Source organism: Dipteris shenzhenensis, chromosome 16 (assembly GCF_047967505.1).
Source record: "Dipteris shenzhenensis isolate YYH24624 ecotype China chromosome 16, Dip_SZ_1.0, whole genome shotgun sequence".
Lineage (NCBI taxonomy): Eukaryota > Viridiplantae > Streptophyta > Polypodiopsida > Gleicheniales > Dipteridaceae > Dipteris > Dipteris shenzhenensis.
In genome coordinates this window covers 37,866,038-37,889,017 of record NC_141611.1, presented here as the reverse complement: position 1 = coordinate 37,889,017, position 22,980 = coordinate 37,866,038, and the positions used below count along the sequence as shown (strand labels likewise).

Genomic DNA, 22,980 nt, shown 5'->3' with positions numbered 1-22,980 from the left:
TAACAAGAGATAGGAAAAACTACAAATTGACATTGTCTGACTTGACTAGTTGGGGGTGTTGTGGGAGCCTTGATTGTCTTTTATTCCCTGATCGCAGTTAGCCCTAACTTAGGCTGGATGCATAAAGTAGCTTTTACTTTACTTAAAGCCACACTTTTCCTTAATTAGCTCTGCTAATCTTGGAATAGCCACACCTTAAGACTACGTCCTAACCCTAGATCCAATCCAAGATCATAGGGTAGCTTGGCCTTCACCCTAGACAGTCCAGTTTTGATTAGGTCCTAGTTAAGTCCATTGTGGATTTAACAATCTCTGTGAATGTTTGGTTGAGGATCGTCCTCCCTGTGTTGGCTTCGTTTAAGGAGCTATGGTGATTAGTTTTCGAACGAATTATTGTTTTTATGTGTGCGATCTGGATATTGGGAGATGCTGGATTTACGTTGGTGTATAAACATCGTTTAGGGCTGATTTGTCAGCCTGCTTAAAATTTGCAGCACCTGTTTGCCATGCTCAATTTGTTTTTTCTGTAAATGAGGATGTCATAAAGGAAACCAGAATGTATCGGAATAGAACTGGCTGCTCATCTTCTTTCCCCTTGTCTTGTTGAAACTTGGAGGCTGTTAGATGAATTGGTTGCCCAGACTACTATATATTGATGCTGGAAAGGAATTTTCACCCCCCTTTCTCCAATAAAGGAAATTGCATTTTTTGATGCGTTGTTCCATCACGATCTTCAAAAGTATGAATATATATGTTATGTTCTCAAATGCTGTCTGTTGGGTCTACAGGTTTTGAAGATTTCGGACTTCAATTTTGGAAGCCGCATCTTTATTAACTGTATTTGGTCCGGGTTTGGCAGGCTGGAGATAATGTGGGGCTACTCATGCGTGGATTGAAGCGTGATGATGTTGAGAGAGGCCAGGTATAGTGTACCTGCTTTTCTGTATTGGGATTCTTAATTATGCCTCTGGCACTATTCATCAGGAAGGATAAATCCCAGGGGAATTCTTACGTAGCATACCCATCTTATCTTCTACTCAACAATCTGGATCAGTGCCATTGTAAAACAGAAACAATGTACACATTTTCCTAGCTTGCATACTAATCTTATTCTTTTGGGTAGATTTTTCTCTAATAGAAACATTTTTTTCTCTTTGGTGGATCAAAGGTGGTGTGCAAGCCTGGAACGGTGAAAACATATAAAAAATTTGAAGCTGAAATCTATGTCCTCACTAAGGAAGAGGGTGGGCGCCATACTGCTTTCTTCTCTAACTATAGACCCCAGTTCTATTTGAGAACTGCGGATGTTACGGGTAAAGTTGAACTTCCAGAGAACGTTAAAATGGTGATGCCAGGTGACAATCTAACAGCTACGTTCGAACTGATTACTCCAGTCCCAATCGATGCAGGTATTATTTCCCATCCATTGTCTTCAATTTTATTATGGTGGAAACCCATGGAACAGTGCTAATGGGCCAACATATTTTAAAAAGATGCTGCATTTACATGTGATTTGTTATTGTTCTGTTGGAACCTAATCTGCTGCTGGAAATAGGAAGGTTCAATGATTGTGTCATTTGATTTCTGTATTTCAATGCCAATAATTTTATCAAAAGAGTTTAACTAAGGAAAATATCCTATGGCAATATGAAGAGATCTTTTCGTACTTTTTGGTTGCTTTTCAGGACAACGGTTTGCTCTTAGAGAAGGTGGCCGAACTGTTGGTGCAGGTGTAGTGTCCAAATTGATCAGCTGATCACTAAATTTTCCTGTGGCTCAAGATGTTGATGTGATCTCCATTCTTGGCACCCAATGGCTTCATTTCGAGAAATAAGATGAGTAAGCAGAAGGGATGTAATAGGGCGCAGTGAACATTCCACACAAGCAGAAATCAAATGAGTGCATTATCAACTCTTCATTTAGCTGGGACCTATAATTTATGGAACACAAGCTGCAAAATTCAGAGATTTTCAGTTCTTTTCTGAAATGGGAGGGGTTTGACAGACAGGTTTGGAGTGCCATACCTTTCGTGAACTATGTTGCAGTATTTGACTGAGGTCAGTAGCCACACTAGCCATGTGAGTTCTGTCCCCACACCTTCTTGCCATAAGGCTACAGAACTGGTGAGACAGTTTTGAAGAGTAACGGATAGATGCAGGGGTATCTTCATGTCAGTAGATTAAAGAGGAAGGTCTATGTTTATATGGTGACATATTATTTTTGTGAGCATATTAAGCAAACTTGGGTGCAATTTTTGGTCTGGCGAGTTCAGGATCCTTGACTTCAGAAGCATTTCGCATTCAATCATGTCCCTTAAAACAGGGTATAATGTGGCATTTGAATTGTGAAGGTTGAGCGAGTAGGTTCATCACGTCCTTGTAATTTCGAAGGTACATTGCTTCTTGCATTGCTTGAAGTTTTGAGCTGTGTGGATATGGAAAAGACCTGAATAGTTTTTGGGTGTTCTAGGCTTGTTTCAATATATTACTGTTGTTTGGTCTTGTAAGAGTATTGAACGGCTTTCTAGATAGACTGTAGCCAGCTTGTATTACTCTTTGTGAATGTGGGGAAGATTTTGTGGTAACTAAGTTAACCAAATCCTCCTTTCAAGCCCGTTTGAAATGGCTGACGATTCTACTAGTACACATGGCTTTGTGGAGAAACAGAATGGAGATGACGACGATAAGAGCAAGTTCACTTACCTTGGTAAGCATATAGAATAGGAACAGTACCTTTGGCAATAACATTGGAAATGAAGACCTCTCAGCTAAAGGGATGTTCAGTTGACGGAGTATCCTTAGTGAGAGATCGAGTCTGGTGCCTGTTTTGTACGTGTGTGTGCGTGCACGCGGGGGGGGGGGATCTAGATTATCCTGCCTTGTTGTCATACAATGATATCATCTGATACTTGTAACTGCCTGTCCCTTTTCTTGGGACTGTTCTTTGTAATATAATGACAACTGGATTTCACAGGAAAAGATTGTGTGTGTTCTAGGAACATCATAGATATCTCGTCGATGATGATTGTGTCTGTCGCAAGTAGAGTAGAGTAGCGTTCATCTGAATTGGCAAGTGCGCTGCGAAACATATCGTTCTTCTTTGGAAGGGTGAATTGATGATGGACTGTTGTTGCTAGGCGGCTCAAGTGTAGTGCTACAACACCAATTGTCGCTTGCAGAACTATGGATTTTTTGTGCAGAACGTGATTGTATGTAATGTACTTGATCATGAATGTCTTAACATGAGCTTGGTGTTACGCAAACAATGTGTAGCCTCCCTTCTGTCTAGAAGATGTTTTTGTAGATAGAAATTTGATCTTCTGTCATCAGCGTACTATTACCCATGCCTTTAAATTCGTCTAGTAGTTGTAGAATCCTGATTCGGCTCCTCGATTGTGTTGTCGCTTCCATCCTCGTAAATGGTCAAAGAAGTATCATCCATGGCTCGCAGAGGACTCTTTTGCAAGATCATGTTGGTTATTTGTTGTCTTGTGTCATTAACAAGCATATGAATCTTATAGTACTCCGAGACGAGTGTATCGATGTCTTTCTTTGTCCGGATAATCCCACGCATGTGACATTCCAAAAAGTACGACCTTGTTTGATTGGATGTCGAGAGCAATTCGTTCTCATTCCTGAAGGGGACCTTCTTTAGCAATTCGTTGAAGAAGAAGCTCTCAAAGTGGTGGGTGGGATGGTAATCGGTGAAGCGTACGAGTCGTGTGTTGGGATGTAGTACACTTGTGCGAAGAATGCCTTGTATATATTTGACCTCATATGGAAATGAGTATAACTTTTGAAAAGGCAGAGAGACGCATCCCTTACAAAACATTTGTGATGCTAGGTCACCATGCGCTTTCTCTGCATGCACATGAAGTAGGATGTTGGAGAAGCAATAAGGAGGGACTATGTTTGATTCCAGCGCGTTTTGGAATTGTGAATGTTTGCGACTTTTGCCAATCCAAAGTTCACTTTCCACACGAAGCGCAAAATTGGAGCTTCTTAATTCATTGTGAGCAATCATTATTCTAGTTTGCTAGTGCTCTATCTAGAAAAATCTAGTTTCTTGTAAATGGTTGTAATTTACGCTTTTTCACATCAAACGTTCTTTGTACAACAAGGCGACGCCTCTCGATAATCGACTGCCTCATTATTAAGGTAGTTGTATGCATAGCTATCCTATCGCCAGGTGCAAGCATATAGGTTATGTTTTGCATTTCTCAAACTAATCGGTACATTCTAGACGAAAGGAATATCGCACACCACGTGTGTGTTTTCCAGAATTCAACAACAATTATGTGACAAAGTTAGAGAGAAGGAAAGTATCTGTTGCTACTGCAATGCTGAGACAATTGGAACTTCGAGGAGAGCAAAAGCACCTCAAGCAATGCAATGAAATAAAGTTAGATCATCAAATAATAAGAAGGTGACAAAGAACGAGGAATGAAAGACGTGTGTTTGATAATATATAGTATAATTATAGTAACCACACAGTGTGTGGGCGGGGAGGTGGCGCGCTTCCTTTCCCAAAGAGTTACAATATGAAGGAACGGGCCCTTGGGCATTGAGTTTTCAAGCATCAAGAATAGTAGCATCCAATAGCTTCACGAAGAGGTAGCACCAATGCATGGGATGCTGATTTTGTACCTTAACATTAGTAGTTGGTCTTGTACTGCACCGTAGGAAAGCAATATCTTGGTCGAAATTAGTACGTATATATGGGTGTCCTCCTGCAAACACGCAAAATGAAACATTAAAAATGGAGGGCATATCTAAAGAACAATGTCATTCTTACTACCTTTAACAAATATTGAATTAGCACGTTAAAAAATTTTCCCTGCAAGTTGTGAAAGTTCTCAAGTTACATTTACGATCACAGTGCACATATTGAATGCGCTATATGTGTGTAGACAATATTAGGTACATTAATTGCAATGATGTACTATTCAATATAGACAATAACTTTGCTCAAAATTTCCAATGCTTGGCTTGTCGTCATTGACATGCAAGCATGTGTATTTTACCCTTTATTACATACAAGGAAAGTCAAAATTTCCTTCGCCATATAGGTGAAGGACATCAAGATATGACGAAGGAACTTTTTTGTTTTTTGGGTCGACTTTCAAACTTCATTTTCTTCTTCTTTGGAGCTTGCAGATTGTCATTTTTACTTGTCTCCATTTTTTTCTTATTTGAGGCCTTCAACTTTTCTTTATTGCGAGACTCCTGCGTGCTAGTTGATGAAGCCATTGATGAATACTTGGTTCTGGAGGAGCTTACTATATTCAAATTTCGTGTGAGTTGCTGCTCCGGATGGTCGGTTTAATCAAGAATCTAGAAGTACAAATAGAAATTATTTCACATTAAAAACAAATTCATTATTTATGGTAGCTGTTAAACCATTGAATCTCACTCTTGAATGGAATTAAGGAATGACCAAAATCTAATACATCTACATCTAACACCAACGCAACTAGAGGAACTTAAAATTGACTAGTTTGCAAAGAAGACTATTTATCCAAATTTCTCCTTGCCTCATCATGTTTCATCTTACCTTTCCACAGATTCTTGTGTAAGACCCTTGATTGGCGTGAGCGAATGGTGGGAAAACCTGGAAGCCATGATTAACTAGAAGCCCAAACAACGGAGTAGGAAAAACCAAATATATTCTAAAGAGATTGAATGTGTACTAGCGGCTCAGAGCAACCCAAATGTGCCAAGTGCGTGCTTAAGGCATGACTTGCTGTCCTGTCCTTTGGGCAATGAGAAATTTTAAAGGTTATGATGTTGAGAATATGCATGACGCAATGTAAGAAGCTGGGTTCAGAGATTCACGATGTAGAATGGATTGGAGATTTACTTTGAGACTTTATGTATGTTCATCGTAGCCTTGTGGGTGCACAGGGATTAGGAACCATTCCCTTGGCCAAGGTTTAGAAGAAGAGAGGAAAATTACATGTCAAGTCCAAAGCAGTGAAAAAAGAACTGCTAGGGTCCTTATGTAGGTGTGACAACAACCCATTCTAGTGCTAATGGATATATTGATATCGGTTTAGGTACAAAAATAACTATACTGATGGTAGAGGGTTGTGTACTGCAAGTACCAATAATATATTGATAATATGTTTTTTTACCAATTTTATTTCCGCTATCGGAGGTAAAGCATAATTTACCGTTGGTAAATTCATCCCTATTGACGGTAAGTTGTTGGTTTCCCATATTTTTTGATTGGAAAGGTTTTTGCTCTTGCATCATTTTTTGGAAAGGATGTTCACAAACATAAATTATGAAAAAGGGTGCAAGTGATTACATATATATGTAATCCCTAAGGATTGGTTACCTAGCTAAAGGTTCTTTTATGATCCCCTTGTAACTTCAACATGGATACACAATCCTCCAAAGGCAAATATCCAAGTTTAAAAGTGCCTCAACAACTTGCCCAAAGCATAGCTCAAGTTATTGAAGCTTTTAAAGGGATCAGGGCTGGCTAACACAAATCCCAATCATGGAGCCCACTTTGTGGCCCCACATCCTCATACCTTAGGCAATCCTCTTGAAGTAGTTCTACCCTCTCAAGGAAGCTTAGGCTTGCAATTAGCTAAATTATTCAAAGAGGATATAGCCCTAGATTTGCAAGCCTTTGATGGCACTCTCAACCCTGAGAAGTTAGAATGAAGGGTCAAGAATCTTACACTCTAGAGCGAGCGGGAAAAAGTGAGCATGCTTAAAAAAGTGAGTGAGAATTTGTTGAAGTGCTAGGAAAATCAAGCAAGCAGAGAAAGAATATAAGTGTCCCACAAAATAATTACTTAAAGTAGAAAGTATTCAAAAGGGGGCTTATGTTTCACATTCTTGAAATTGAGTATTCCAAAGTTAAGAACTATTTTAATGTGGCCCCATTTGGGTTTGGTAATTACTTGGGAGGGTCACGCATAAATATGTAACATAGCACTTTAGTGCATTGAGGGATATATTTTTAATGGGGGAACTTACATGCCATTTATGTGCATGAGGGGATATATAAAACAACAACTTAATTTAACTTATATATGTAGATTTATAAAGGGGTGTCACAATATTAAGATTGAAAATGTAAACACATATAGGGGTTTAACCGTTAACATGAGATAAATGTAAAAATGCAAGAATAGGGGTAGTTCTTAACATATGTTGCTCGCACATACTTTATGGTTTATAAAGAGGGACCCTGAGAACAATTAAAAGGTAAAGGATGTTAAAATTTGCCTTTTTTTTGGGCCAAAATAGACAATGTTTTCTCGCTCTCTATTATGGGAAACCTTGCTTTAAATTTGGTATAGCAAATCGGCAAAAAATTCATTTTGATGCACACAAATTTTTTAGATGGTACAAAAAGGCATGATATTCATCTAAATCATGCCTTATCAATTGATTTAATATGTAACATGATCCCATTTCAATTTGACAATCAAAAGATGCAGGGACGTTAAAAACTCATCTTTTGGGCCAAACAGCAGGGAGCTTGTTAACGCGCTCCCAATTTTGGCCCCAAAATGATATTTTTACATCTTTGTATCTTTTGATTTACAAGTCGAAATGGGTTCATGTTACATATCAAATCAAATGGTGAGGCATGATTTACATGATTATCATGCCTTTTTGCACCATCTAGTAAAATTTCATGCACCAAAATATGAATTTGTGTGTAATTTATTACATTGGTTGGATTAGTGGGATGTAAAAGTGAATCATTGAGGAGGGATGTTTTTGCAGTAACAAAGAAACATGGGTTTTGTTACAAGAGTGAATAGAGTTAAAAAGGCTAAGCATTTACATATGCATGGAATGTAGACTAATCTATTCAAGGAGTCCTTGGAAATTCCACACGTGTGGAAGGTTGTATTGATGATCTCAATTACTATGGTGGAAAGAGAGAGCTTGTTTGTGATAGGGTTTGCACTAATGACGACTTGGCAATGAAACATACCAGCTCTCTGAGGGTGGATGTGAAATTAGTGTTAGTGGCTTTGAAGTTATATGCATATTTAACCTTCTAGCATTGAGAAAACATATGGACTTTTGAATAAATTATATTTTTTTCCTACTCAATTAGGGAATTTATAAACCTTTTATTGTTTTGTATTGCTCGCTTTTTTCGACTCCCTCAAATTTTGTTGCTCGCTTTTTTGTTATCCTCTAGTTTTAGTCCTAACAACCTTTATCTGGCCATGATCATGTTCACTAAGGAGCTTTGCAATGGTGGGGCTCAATCCAAAATAGGGTCAAGAAATTATTCTGGACTCCTATCACCAAATGGGATGAATTGTTCCAAGACATGGAGAGGTAATACAAAGAAAGGATGCTACATACATGGCAATTCTCTATGTAGAAGTTAGGCCAATTAAACTCACAATGCATAGAGAGATTATTGGAGTTTGTATGGTCATCTCCCATCTATAGGGGGGCGAGGGTGATCCAAGTGGTGATGTGGCTGTCACATGGGCAACACTTTGGTTGCCATGTGGGCAGCATACATAGAACAAAAAATGAACATGGGTAGCACATGAGCACAAGAGCTACCATGTGGGCAATAGGCTCAAAGGAGTACCTATAGGTGGAGACTGTCCTAAAGGATAGATCTAGTACAGAATGGCTAGCAAGATGTTATAGGTAAGGCGGAGCATATTTATGTAGAAAATCGAGCATGGGAATAGTGTGATGACATGGCACTAGATATTACAAAACGTCCATAATAGGCATACAAAGCTATGGTATGCTTTTTAGGGGTTGGACATGGCTATAATAGAGGAAAATTTGGTACAAAGAGGTTGCATCCATTTGGAGATGGTTTCAAGTGTTCTTTTGATCCATATTATCCATAAAGAGCCCATGATACTTATCAAGCACTTTCTTCTATGCTTTGCTAACTTAAGGGCACTATCGATTTCATATGCATCTCAAAACACATAAAAGTATTATACACACCCAAAATCATTTAGAGAATCAAATTTTATATTTAAAAGACCTTGATACCTCATTCATTGAGTTTTTTGCCATTTGTCATCGCCTTTTGAGGTTTGTACATACACTACATACTCCCATTCTCACTTTTTTGGGTATCTTGATATTACTAAAGAGAATTCTTCCACAATCTACCAAAATGGATATAGCTAGCAAACCGTTCATTGCTCTCTAACATCTCCTCCTTGTATGGTGTGAAAACTTCAAATCTTGTGTAATTACTCATCAAGTGCGATTTCTTGTTGTGGGCAACAATTTTGCATCACTTTTACAATTTTCCTATTGTGGGTATCAATTTTGCTTCAAAGAAAATAGATTTCGTCCATGATATGTCCATATGTCCAATAGGCCCAATTAGATGTGGACTCCTAAAACACCTTGTTCTCTTTCGTACACGTGCTACCTTGCATTCCACCAAGCTATGAATGTTTTTAAAGGTTGATCTACATATCTGCATACTCCCTAGTAAAAATGGATGAGAAAAAGTACTAGTAGGAGTAGGCAATGAAATAGGTTGCTAGCAATGGTGGAATGACCCTGTGTCACACATTATATATAAAGAATCAATTTTCCTTTGGCTTAATTCAAATCCTAGATTCATGTTGTCTCTTAAACACAATCTCTCTCTCTCTCTCTCTCTCTCTCTCTCTCTCTCTCTCTCTCCCCCCCTAAAATCTTTTTCTATAGAGTGTTTTACTTTATCATGCAATGAAATTTAAACTTTGTAACCTTTTCACTCAAAATTATGAGATGAAAATTTGTGTCCCCTGATTGGTGTCACAGTCATATCAGTTCCTTCTTTCTACTTCATCCACCTTCACCTCATGGAACACTCTATGCACTAAGCTATTATGAGGCTCTATTTATCATATGTCGAGTGTGCCTCTATGGAGAGGTTAGACAAACATGATGTTCCACCCCCTTCCTGATACATAAAGTGGTGGTCGCTCTAGAAGTGCCCAAAAAGTGGGTTTTATGTAAGGTCCCAGTAGAGAAATTGGAATTTCAATAGAAAAGAATGTCACAGAGCCTGATCCCTTTAAGTATGAAGTTGTACCTTTCCTACAAACATAAAGACGTGATGGCTCTAGAAGTGCCCAAAAAGTGGGCTTTTCTCAAGCTCTCAATAGGAGAGCCGACATCTCAAAAGAAAAGAATATCGCACAAGTCGGTTCCTTTGCAACCAAGCAGTTGATGTTGAATTTGTATATCATGAGTGGCTCTCCGGATTGCTCGAGAACTTCCCTTGAAATTGAAGAAGGTATTATAGGAGGAGAAGCCTATGTTAAATCGAGTAGTCACCTTGATCGAGAAATGGACTACTCAATCGGACATGGAGAAGAAGGTATTATTGGGTATGTGCCTTTGTTGAAACTCTTTGCCGTTTTCGAAAGTGCTCACAAATTGCAAATATCTTTAAAGTGGATGGGCTTTGTAATTTGCACAAAGATTCTAGGAAAAAAGAAAAAGGAGCCATAAGAAATCATAATTGAAGAAAAAGTGGGCTTCTTCTTCAATCTCCTGCTCAATCACGTACCGTTTGGAACTGAGGCATTCAACAAATAACATGGCCGGCCATCCTTATTAGATTCGTTCATCCTTAATAGATTGTCAACAAGGCTGATCATGTGTCGCAACCTGCTAGTTATAGCCAGACTTGCAAACTCCATAGCTTGCAAATTGGATGTGGCAGCAGCAAGATAATTTGGTTTTCTCTTGAGCTCTTTTTTGGCCTGCCCCATGGGGGTAGCCTTAGAAATGATTTAGATTTCGTAAAGCAAAAAATAGGTTTATTTGTAAATAACTAATTCTTTATTTACGTGTCTTTCCCTAATTGGTTGGTCCACTTGTATTTATGGATCTCATTCTGCGTCATTCCTTTTTGTGGTAGTGCTTATTGAAGACGATGGAGGAATATGAATCTATTACGGCACTGCTCTTGAATTGGAGGTGCAACCGTTGGCTACTAGCTTGCAGCTCTGGTGTTGAATAAGAGGTGTAATGAAAGAGGAATAAGGTGAGGGCATCTGCACCGTTCCTCCCTTATGGGAAGTCATTTGCATGCAGGTAGAGATTAACTATTCGCTACTAGCTTGCAGCGCTCGTGTTGAATACGAGTTGTAATGAAAGAGAAATTAGTTGAGGGCATCTGCAGTGTTCCTCCCTTATGTGAAGGTGTCTGCATGTAGCAGAGATTAGCCATCATAATGATTGGGCAATAATAATTTCAACAAGGTATGGCGCATGCAAGTTAAGGCATCTGAGTCAAAGTTTCCGCGTGATTTGATATTCATTCAAAGGCACTGTCAACCTGTTTCACATGCACCTGCTTCTGCTATAAAACGTTAAGTTCGTGAGGGATTTTCCCACAACTCCGAAATCTAATTTGAGTGCGAGAGTAAGCAGTGATGGATGCCTCAAATGACTTCATGGATACGAGCAACGGTGCTTTCGTGAAGGGTGACTTGTTTTTCGCTTCATCTTCTCTTCTGTAGATATTTTCCTTCTTTACTTCCTTCCCTGTAGACCTTTCGATTTACCTTTTCATGCACTTGTCTTTCTCATTTTAGTTGTTTTGTGGCAGGACTCTCTAAAGTATGCCCATAGATACTGCGCTCAGTTGTGACACCGACCTCTGAGAAGGAAGTTTGTTTGGAGCATGCAGACAACGCTTTCAAGAAAGACGTAGATGGTGGTGATGGTGATGGTATACTGTGCACTACCTGATGCATAGCTCTTTGTTCATTCATTATTTGTATTTCGTTACATGCAAAGATTGGGCTTAGTAAAACAATTATTGTCTCTTGTCTATATCTTTGCTTTAGTAGATTTTCTTGTGCCATTGTCATGCCTTCTATCATCTCTGCATCGTGAGAGGGATGAACATACTACCTATCTCATATGCATGCCTTCTGCGTACAACTTTCATTTTTTGAGGATTTACATCATCCATGTCTCTATGTTGCGTTTGTTGTCTTTGTTTCGTGACGCTACTTTTGGTCTAAGAGCTGTTCCAATGGTGGAAGACTTCATAGTTCGTGGCTTTCTCTGTTGTGATACAATCTTCATCAAAATAGAGGACTCGGCCAGTCTGGGGTGTAAAATATATTTGCTTTGTCTTTCATTTTTTTCATAATCTTAAACAAAGCACGTACAACCTTCTACTTTTGGTCTGAGAGCCGTTCTAATGGTGGAAGACTTTGTAGTTCGGGGCTTTCTTTGATGATCAGCGCTATTGACAATCTATTAAGGATGACTGAATCTAATATTGCTGGACTCTTTCGTTACTCCGTTCTTCTCATTTGCAATCTTCTTCCAGCACTCATTCTGGTTGTGCCCTACCTTGTTGCAATAGAAGCACTTGATCTTCTTCTTTCTCTTTTTATCATCAGAAGAAGATGGGTTACCAGAGTCCTTACCCTTACCTTTCTTTGATCCAGTGTAGAAAGCCGAATCATCTCCAGTCCTCATCTTTTGATGCATCTCTCCTCCAGAAGCATTGCACTGAAATCCTCAAAGTTGAGGGGTGTATTCAATGCTGTAACAAGACCATCGTACTTTGGTGTGAGAATCCGTATGCACCTCCATGCTAGATTCTCACTGGTGATGGTGATGCCAATCGCAGTCATCTGATCGCGTAGATATTCACCCTGGTGATGAACTTCTCTACCGTTTCAGACTTAGGCAGTTTCTCGTTCGCGAGTTGAGTCTCCAGATTCTGAATCCATGTCTGATTTGTGGTCTTGTACTAATTTTTCAAGACCATCCATGCCTCCTCCGCTGTGGTGACATGTTGAATTAACACCATGACAGAGTCACTTACACTACAAATAATAGAACACATCGCATCTGCATTTCTTCTTGTCCACGTGAGAATCTCATCCGCAGTTGGTACTATCTTTGTGCTACATTGGCCGGATTCGTCGGTCTCGAAACTGGTTTCAGGTCCACCCCAATAGCAGTATCCCAAAGCTCATATGCGCTTAGGATGGTCTTCATCTTGAACTTCCAGAGTGTATAGTTAGTACCATCCAACTTTCTGCTTTTGCCAAACGGTGGGATTCGCAGTCTTGCGAGTTGGGCCATCTCTCACAATCTACTCGCAAACAGAAACACACTACCAAATCTTCTTGCTAGAGTCCAGGCTCTAATACCATGTAAGAAAACAATACAACATCTATGCTCAACAGATAATAGGATCTCATATGCAAGAGAGAAAACAGATAGTATGGAGAATCAAAATTTTGATTACTGTAAAACTGATACAATAGATGGCGCTACCTCCTAGCCGTGCGCTGCTTAGAAAGAAGCTTCGATGGTGAGCTGGAAACAGTTGAAGATAAAGGCTGGATGCTAAGGAATCACGGTTGCTATAGCCTGTGATGAAATGGACTTCATGGGCTTGCTCTTATATAGCCACCAATCGTAGTCGGTTAGACCCAATTGGGTGACTGACCCAATCCACCCAAAATGGTCGACTGCGGGTCGGTCTCGAAATAGGCCACCGACCACACGATAGAACCGGTGTCCAAAATAGAGCAATTGACCTACGGTTACCATTTGGCCTAGAGCCATGCAGGATCATCTGGGGCTCTAAACGGGCCCCGCAACCCAAGAGTGGGCTGCCTCGAGAAACGCTCCATCTACCCTCAATGCGGTCAGTCATGGGATGCCTTTCTGCACTTGCATGTAGCCTAGTTAGTGGTGTGCCAACTCTATCTGAAGCTGTCCAGCCATGAGGCCACACATGGCCCCCATCTGGTGTCCAAAAACCAGGACCTATCAGATAACCGAGCTACTCAAATGCCTTCTCCTCATATGGGGGGCTTACAAGTAGAGTAAGTTGGTTCTCGCATAGTTACACGAGAGTGGAGCATTGATATCTAACATATACTACCCTCTCGCCACACCACGAAGGGCGTCCCAATCTGAGACAGTGCACTCTTGCACTTTCCGGCTGTGCTACCTGCAGAGATTTGCTCCCAAACTCGAAAAAAAAGGAAAGCAACATTGATCCTCTTACTAGGACACCGCGAACTTGGTTTTCTTTCTTGAGCTCCTTACCACGAATCGAGCTCTGATACCAAGTGAATAGAGTGGGAGAGAAGGAAGGAGTCTCACTTGCAGCTTTCTCACATACACAATGGGGGAATATACACAAAGGTGGAGTTTAAAAATAGTTTTCCTCTTCTTAGTTGTGAAAGCCAAAAGAACTCTAAGTACAAAAGAATAGGTGAACCCTATATGTGGGTCTCAAACCAAACTATATGTGGCTTGTATGTATTCCATGGACCAAAGTATCTATGAGAAGCTCTTCTTCTTGTGCATTTTGAAATGGTTCATAATTACGATCGTATGTTTTGTTTAGTATTCGTATGGCTTTAATGTGTTCTTCCCAAAGATGATTTATAAGAACTTTATTGTCTTCATATTATGGTGTTGATAGTAATTCTTTCAATGCAAGCATTATATAAGTAGGCCTGACAACCCCGCTCATGTAATTGTGCTTGTATGAAAGTTTATGCTTCAATTCAACTAGAACAATGTCATTTTCACTCAAAAATCTAGGTAGGACTTGTTGCACTCTGTCTACATCATCAAATACATTTACAACACTTCCATGAAGTCCATATTGTCCACATATGTTAATTCATGGATTTGTGCAAATGGAATTCTAATTGAAATCAATCGTGCTTCAATGTCATTGAGGGCACTAGTAAATTTTGGTGTGGTAGACATACGCATGTCGTAGAGCAGAACAAAGGCATTTTTTGTTTCTTTACATCTTTGTAACAATTCTATTGCTTTGTTTGGTGGTTGAATTTTTGCAATGTCCAACCCGTTCGATAGTAGAGGAATACCCCCATTTCAATGGTAAGCTTATTCATCTTCATATGAAACTTCAACGAACAACAATATACGCATGGATAAGTAGGAGTGTTAGACAATTTTTTCATGTATTGTTTTTCAAAGAACATACTTTTTCTTTTTCTCTTTTGACCATGACGTTCATCTTCAATTGAAATTTCTTACATTTGTGGAGTTGTGGCCAAAGAATGGTTTGGCTGTAGAATAATTTTGCGTAGTTTGTAGACTTTGTTTAGTAATTGCTCTTGTTGTATGATGATTTTCCAAGGAAGTGTTTTCATATAAGGCTGCTATGTCCTTTGCTGCTAGATTGGGATTTTTTGCTACTAGGTCATGTAGGATTAAATCATTATCTTTTGACCTTACTTTATAGGGACATTTCCCTTCTAAGTGAATTAATGGGCTCACTGTGCAAACATTATTAGATTCATCTACCATCAAAATGAATGTAGAGTTCTTATTGGTTTTCCCTATGTTGATTTTCTTGGAAATTTTACATCCATCATAGTAGAGGATTGTGAAAGTTGGCCCAAACATCAAGTGGAAGCATTGCACGATGTATATAGTGAGTGCACGAGAAGCTCTTGAGTTTAGAGTGAGCTTTTGAAGTGCCTCTAATGTTAGAAAGTAGTCCTTGCTAATTGAACAAAACATATGCCATGGAGTGTTTATTATGGACCCATACTGAAGTAATGCTCTAAAAAATACTTTGCAAAATTTGTTGGTATGTAAGAGAAGCAAAAAAATACTGCAAGCAAACTAAAATATTTGAATTCATGGGATTTTCTAGGGTGAAACTTTTGTCTATTGATAGTTGTTTTTCTTTCAAGAGAAGATTTGTTAATGAGGCAATTCTTGCAAATTTTGTGAGGAAAAGTGAAATGACTTCATTGTCTGAATATTCAAGAACATAAAGTGAAAGGACATACTTGCAAAAAAGGCTATCATGCATCAGCCTCAAATGCAATTACAAACCCAAAGCTATTGATGGTAAAGCTTCCACTAGCGTTAGTTGCTTTGAGCTTGCCTCTAGCCAACATCAAATGTTCTTCATACAATTGCACGAATGGGGAAGGCAAATGAAGAACAATATCAACATATGGTCCTCTAATGTGTACTGGAACTTGGACACCACCATGTTGTAAAATATCACCAGTGAGACAAGGGACTAGCTCAATAGTTTGAGGGATTTTGCAAGAGTAGCAATATGGTCGCAAAGGGTCTAAACTGACACGTCCACCTCCACATGCTTCGCAAATGTTCTCGATCAAGTCTGCATTCACATTGGTAAAGTGGAGAACCCCAAATACCTGCTGCAATCACAAGCAAACTTTTTAGTATTGTGCACATTCAAAGAAGAATGGATTGAAACAAGGCAAGACAAGTACCTTAGTCTCGTAATGCAAGCGTGATACTTGGCTTACAAAAGTAGCTTTCAAATCGTCTTTTATTAGACCATCGGGAACTTCAGCTAGGATTGTCAAGTCAAACACAAGAACAAAATGTTCTTCAAGGTGTACATTACAACACCTTCTTCATTGAACCCTTGAATGAGCTGGGTCCGGCTTCCTCTTAGTCACGAGATTTAACTGTGCAATTGAAACATACTATGGGTGAAATGTGAAGAGAAGAGGACACATGAAGTTTCAAAATTATTCCCATTACATTGGAAACATTCCATTTGTTGAAGTTCACCATCTCAGTCGCCCAAGGAACATATGTGCATAGTGAATGATCTGGTAGTAAGCGAAGGTTCCCATCAAAGGGTTCTCCTTTAATGATACATGTGGTGGCATCCAGAAGCAAGAAAAATTTCGATGTTCCACCTTCACTAGCTCCCCTTGATACAACACTCGCACCCTCTATTCTATAAAACTCCCCCACTTCTAGGAAGTCCACAAATTGGTGAATGTAACTAGATGGTACTAGTAGCAACGTCACAGTGTGTGAACAAATCTTTTTTGTTAGGTCTCCTTTCAAAAACACAGGGTACTTTGGATTTATCACTTTGTAAGTACCATACTTACAAATCTATTTACCGTCAAACACAAATCTATGAGGCACACAATCATACAATTGAGTGATACTTAAGGAGACCAAAGCATTCGCCCCACCCACAAAATTTTCTTTTGATGGAATTATAGCTTTGCAAATAGAAGCGTTGTGTGGAGAGGGCATGAGCTTGCTAATTGCATCACATCCCATGTAGGAATTGACCTCATCATTCTCTTCTTTGCATGCAAGTTTGTTTTTGAGTACAACTTTAGTGTTATTGAATGAGCTAGTTCAAAAGAATGTGAATATGTATTGTCATATTAATTTGTAAATGATGTTTTCTTACAATGTTTTCTTACAATTTAATATTTCAATTCCTTTACAAACCAATGTTTTTTGGTTTTTACTCTAGAAGAATGTTTCACTATAGAAGTGATCATGGATCTAAAACTAATGTACTCTGGGTAGTCTCGTAAAAGTTTCCTTGCTGGCAACAAAAACAACCAATGAAACTAATCAAAACTTTCACAAGCAAGTAAAGGTAGAAAATTGTAGGACTACGAATGTATCTTGGGCATATGCCACTTCGGCCCTAGGGTCTAAAATGTATTTGCTTTGGCTTTCATTTTTTTTAAATCTTTAGCGAAGCACATACAGCCTCCACTTTCAGATGACGTGCATTACCTTAGTCTTCTTCTTTTGCATAGTGCCATTAGAAGTTTAGCTCTACTATCACTTGACACGACTGTTGAACAATGTTGGATAACTTTGCATGCAGCTTATGTCATTAGCATTCCATTTTTTGATACTGTAAATTCACTTTTGTCATTTTCGGTCCTTCCAATATGCTTAACATTGGAAATGTCCTTTGTTTCCCTTTCTATTTTAGTATATTTTAGGGACTCAATGTGGCATGACAACATTTGAAAGTGCTGACATATTCTTCACAAATCTTGTGTGAAGGCTGCCCGACCGTTATATGGACAAGAGTGCTTCCCCACCAACCCCAAAGTCAATACCCTCAGTTTTAGCTTCTGCAAGCAAACCACCTAAGGAGAATTTGTTGAAACATTCTCCTATCAAGAAGACCCCTCGATGTTCCTTGAAAGGAGTCTTCCAAGAGGTTGCCGAAGTGGCATATGCCCAAGGTACATTCGTAGTCCTACAATTTTCTACCTTTACTTGCTTGTGAAAGCTTTGACTAGTTTCATTGGTTGTTTTTGTTGCCAGCAAGGAACCTTTTACGAGACTACCCAGAGTACATTAGTTTTAGATCGACGATCACTTCTACAGTGAAACATTCTTCTAGAGTAAAAACCAAAAAACATTTGGAGGATAACAAACCTAAACCTACAATTGAAGTCAATGATGTTATTAACATTGACTCCGATTAAGTTGAAAATTTCATTCTAATGTTGTAACTCTTTTCATTTCTACATAGCATGCAAGTTTGTTTTTGAGTACAACTTTAGTGTCATTGAATGAGCTAGTTCAAAAGAATGTAAATATGTATTGTCATATTAATTTGTAAATGATATTTTCTTAAAAATTAATATTTCAATTCCTCTACAAACCATGGTGATTTCATTGCAATGCAAAATATTATAAGTTTAATACTATTTCACATGGAAAACTATGTAACATGGGCTTATAGTCAAGGTGCTTATTTTCCATCATATTTGTATCACAGCAACAAGCAAACAACTTGTATGCAAAGAAGAGAACGATGAGGTCAATTCCTACATGGGATGTGATGCAATTAGCAAACTCATGCCCTCTCCACACAACACTGCTATTTCCAAAGCTATAATTCCATCAAAAGAAAATTTTGTGGGTGGGGGGAATGCTTTGGTCTCCTTAAGTATCACTCAATTGTATGATTGTGTGCCTCATAAATTTGTGTTTGAGGGTAAATAGATTTGTAAGTATGGTACTTACAAAGTGATAAATCCAAAGTACCATGTGTTTTTGAAAGGAGACCTAACAGACAAGATTTGTTCACACACTGTGACGTTGCTACTAGTACCATCTAGTTACATTTACCAATTTGTGACCTTCCTAGAAGTGGGGGAGTTTTATAGAATAGAGGGTGCGAGTGTTGTATCAAGGGGAGCTAGTGAAGGTGGAACATCAAAATTTTTCTTGCTTCTTGATGCCACCACATGTATTATTAAAGGAGAACCCTTTGATGGGAACCTTCGCTTACTACCAGATCATTCACTATGCACATATGTTCCTTGGGTGACTGAGATGGTGAACTTCAACAAATGGAATGTTTCCAATGTAATGGGAACAATTGGCATTGTTATAATCAAAGTGGCTAGCGAGGATGGCTCAAATGATCAAATCATTGTTGTTACTGATGGCACCCGAAATGAAGACAGAGCCGTAGTAAGAACAACCATTGTTTCTTCTTTGAAACTTCATGTTTCCTCTTCTCTTCACATTTCAGCCACAGTATGTTTTAATTGCACACTTAAATTTTGTGACTGAGAGGAAGCCAACTCTGACCTAGCTCATTCAAGGGTTCAATGAAGAAGGTGTTGTAATGTACACCTTGAAGAACGTTTTGTTCTTGAAGGCAAAGGGTGCAATTTGTGTGTTGACTTTGCAATCCTAGCTGAAGTTCTCGATGGTCTAATAAAAGATGATTTGAAAGCTGCTTTTGTAAGCCAAGTATCACGCTTGCATTACAGGACTAAGGTACTTGTATTGCCTTGTTTCAATCCATTCTTCTTTGAATGTGCACAATACTAAAAAGTTCGGTTGTAATTGCAGCAGGTATTTGGGGTTCTCCACTTTACCAATGTGAATGCAGACTTGATCGAGCACATTTGTGAAGCATGTGGAGGTGGATGTGTCAATAGAGACCCTTTGGAACCATATTGCTACTCCTGCAAAATCCCTCAAACTATTGAGCTAGTCCCTTGACTCACTGGTGATATTGGACAACATGGTGGTGTCCAAGTTCCAGTACACATTAGAGGACCATATGTTAATATTGTTCTTCATTTGCCTTCCCCATTCGTGCAATTGTATGAAGAACATTTGATGTTGGCTAGAGGCAAGCTCAAAGCAACTAAAGCTAGCGGAAGCTTTACCATCAATAGCTTTGGATTTGTAATTGCATTTGAGGCTGATGCATGATAGCCTTTTTTTGAAAGTATGTCCTTTCACTTTATGTTCTTGAATATTTAGACAATGAAGTCATTTCAATTTTCCTCATAAAATTTTCAAGAATTGTCTCATTGACAAATCTTCTCTTAAAAGAAAAACAACTATCAATAGCTCAAAATTTTGAGTTTGCTTGCAGTATTTTTTTGCTTCTCTTACATACCAACAAATTTTGCAAAGTATTTTTGAGAGCATTACTTCAATATGGGTCCACAATGAACACTGGCATATGTTTTGTTCAATTAACAAGGACTACTTTTTAACATTGGAGGCACTTCAAAAGCTCCAGGAGCTTCTCGTGCACTCACTATAGACATCATGCAATGCTTCCACCTGATGTTTGGGCCAACTTTCACAATCCTCTACTATGATGGATGTAAACTTTCCAAGAAAATCAACATAGGGAAAACCAATAAGAACTCTACATTCATTTTGATGGTAGATGAATCTAATAATGTTTGCACAGTGAGCCCATTAATTCACTTAGAAGGGAAACTTTCCTATAAAGTTTGGTCAAAAGAGAATGATTTAATCCTACATGACCTAGTAGCAAAAAATCCCAATCTAGCAGCAAAGGACATAGCAGCCTTATATGAAAACGCCTCCTTGGAAAATCATCATACAACAAGAGCAATTACTAAACAAAGTCTACAAACTATGCAAAATTATTCTAAAGCCAAACCCTTCTTCGGCCACAACTCCACAAATGCAAGAAATTTCAATTGAAGATGAACGTCATGGTCAAAAAAGAGAAAGAAAAAGTATGTTCTTTGAAAAACAATACATGAAAAAATTTTCCGACACTCCTACTTATCCATGCATATGTTGCCGTTCGTTGAAGTTTTATATGAAGGTGAAGAAGCTTACCATTGAAATGGGGGTATTCCTCTATTATCGAATGGGGTGGACATTGCATGTATGAATTGTTACAAAGATGTAAAGAAACAAAAAATGCCTTTGTTCTACTCTATGAACATGTGTATGTCTACCACAACAAAATTTACTAGTGCCCTCAACAACATTGAAGCACGATTGATTTCAATTAGAATTCCATTTGCACAAATCCATGAATTAACATATGAAGGACAATATGGACTTCATGGAAGTGTTGTAAATGTATTTGATGATGTTGACAGAGCGCAACAAGTGCTACCTAGATTTTTGAGTGAAACTGACATTGTTCTAGTTGAATTGAAGCATAAACTTTCATACAAGCATAATTACATGAGCACGGTTGTGAGGCCTACTTATACAATGCTTACATTGAAAGAATTACTATCAACACCATTATATGAAGACAACAAAGTTCTTATAAATCATCTTTGGGAAGAACACATTAAAGCCATACAAATACTAAACAAAATATACACTCGTAATTACGAGCCATTTCAAGAAGCACAAGAAGAAGAGCTTCTCACAGATACTTTAGTCCATGGAATATATACAAGCCAACAAGTAGTAGACTTTGAGAATCAAACCATCGGTATTGCACTTGCAGAAGGCTTCTCACCATTAAGTATCTTCAAACACACATTTTGCGAAGAACTTTCTTTTCCTAGACTCTTCTATGGTTTTGCATTTTGCATACAGAATCGCTTCTTCAAAACCATGAAAATATTAGTAAAACAAGTTCTTTCATCCTCATGGGTTCGCATGCAAAAAGCCCAAACAAAAGGAACAACACTACAAGCAAAGGATGCCCTGCTTGATGTAAACATCGAAAAACTTTTACACTCAATGTTGAGACAATTAGGACCACAAACTTTCTTCGTGACACTATCTGCAATAGGAAAATTGTGGGAACCTTTTATAGAGGCGCTAGAGAAACTTAAGCCAAAGAGCGCCCTACAAAACCCACCTAGTGCAAGAGAGCAACAACAAAGACTTGTACATTCTGATCCAATTACCACTATGCAATATTATGTTCACCGATTCCATGCATTGAAAGCACTGCTGCAAAAGGATGACCATGGCCTTCTATGGGTGGAAAATGCTCAATCATTTCATGGTTCTAATGTGGTTAAAGTTGAAGCTTTTATCAAAAAATACATTACCACAGACGACATTCAAACTCATAAGCACTTCAAGACATGCTCCAAAAGGAAGAATAGATGCCGTTTTGGATTTCCATGTTCACCAATGCATTGCACTAGAATTTTAACACCACTAGGAGATGATGTGTCACTACCCACACTAAAAAAATAATTTAAGCAAATAACCTCTACTCTTCTAGAACAAAACATCACATCATTGAGTGACCACACTTTCTTAGAAACTCTTGGTATGACAGAGGAAGAATATATCTTAACATTGCAAGCATCTATTTCCCAACGAACCCTTTTCCTAAAAAGAGAGCCAATAGACATTTCCACCAACAACTTCAATCCTACAATGTCGAGGTTATGGGGAGCAAATACAGGTGTGCAATTCATATTAAACCCTCATGGAGCTGTAGCTTATTGCACATCTTACATGACAATGGTAGACAAAGAAACAACTTCTGCAGTTAAGCAAGCTTTGTCACAATGCATGAATTCAAGTGCTACACTAAACGAATGAATTAGAAAATTTGGAAATGCAATCTTGAATACTCAACATATAAGTTTCCAACAAGTAGTGTACCTAGCACTATCGCTACCACTTTCCAACACAACAAGACAATTTCAATACATTAACACAAACCCACCAGAGAAATGCACATTATTGCTTAAGCATAGATAACAACTCCAAAACATGCAACCAAAAAGCACTAACATTTTTTTCGATGATATCAACATAAAGTACTTATGGCGATAAGAAGATTTGCATGATATATGCCTTGCAACATTTGCAAGCAGCTAAACAATAACAGGAAACACAGCAAGAAAAAGGAAAAAACAAAAAATTATTCAGTTCAACAATTATAACCAAACAAAAGATCCCGAGAACTACTACAAAGAGCTAT

The 22,980-nt window shown here is 38.5% G+C and overlaps 1 protein-coding gene across 1 annotated transcript in view; it reads left to right on the top strand.

Moving 5' to 3' along the window:
* LOC147892919 (GTP binding Elongation factor Tu family protein) overlaps positions 1–2,820 on the top strand; it is a 70,223-nt gene extending 67,403 nt beyond the window's left edge. The window contains exons 10-12 of the mRNA XM_087387070.1: positions 860–922; positions 1,169–1,409; positions 1,686–2,820. Of these exons, the coding sequence (XP_087243196.1) occupies positions 860–922; positions 1,169–1,409; positions 1,686–1,756 (375 nt within the window). The 3' untranslated portion in view covers positions 1,757–2,820. The remainder of the gene's footprint in view (positions 1–859; positions 923–1,168; positions 1,410–1,685) is intronic.
* Positions 2,821–22,980: the final 20,160 nt, after the last annotated feature.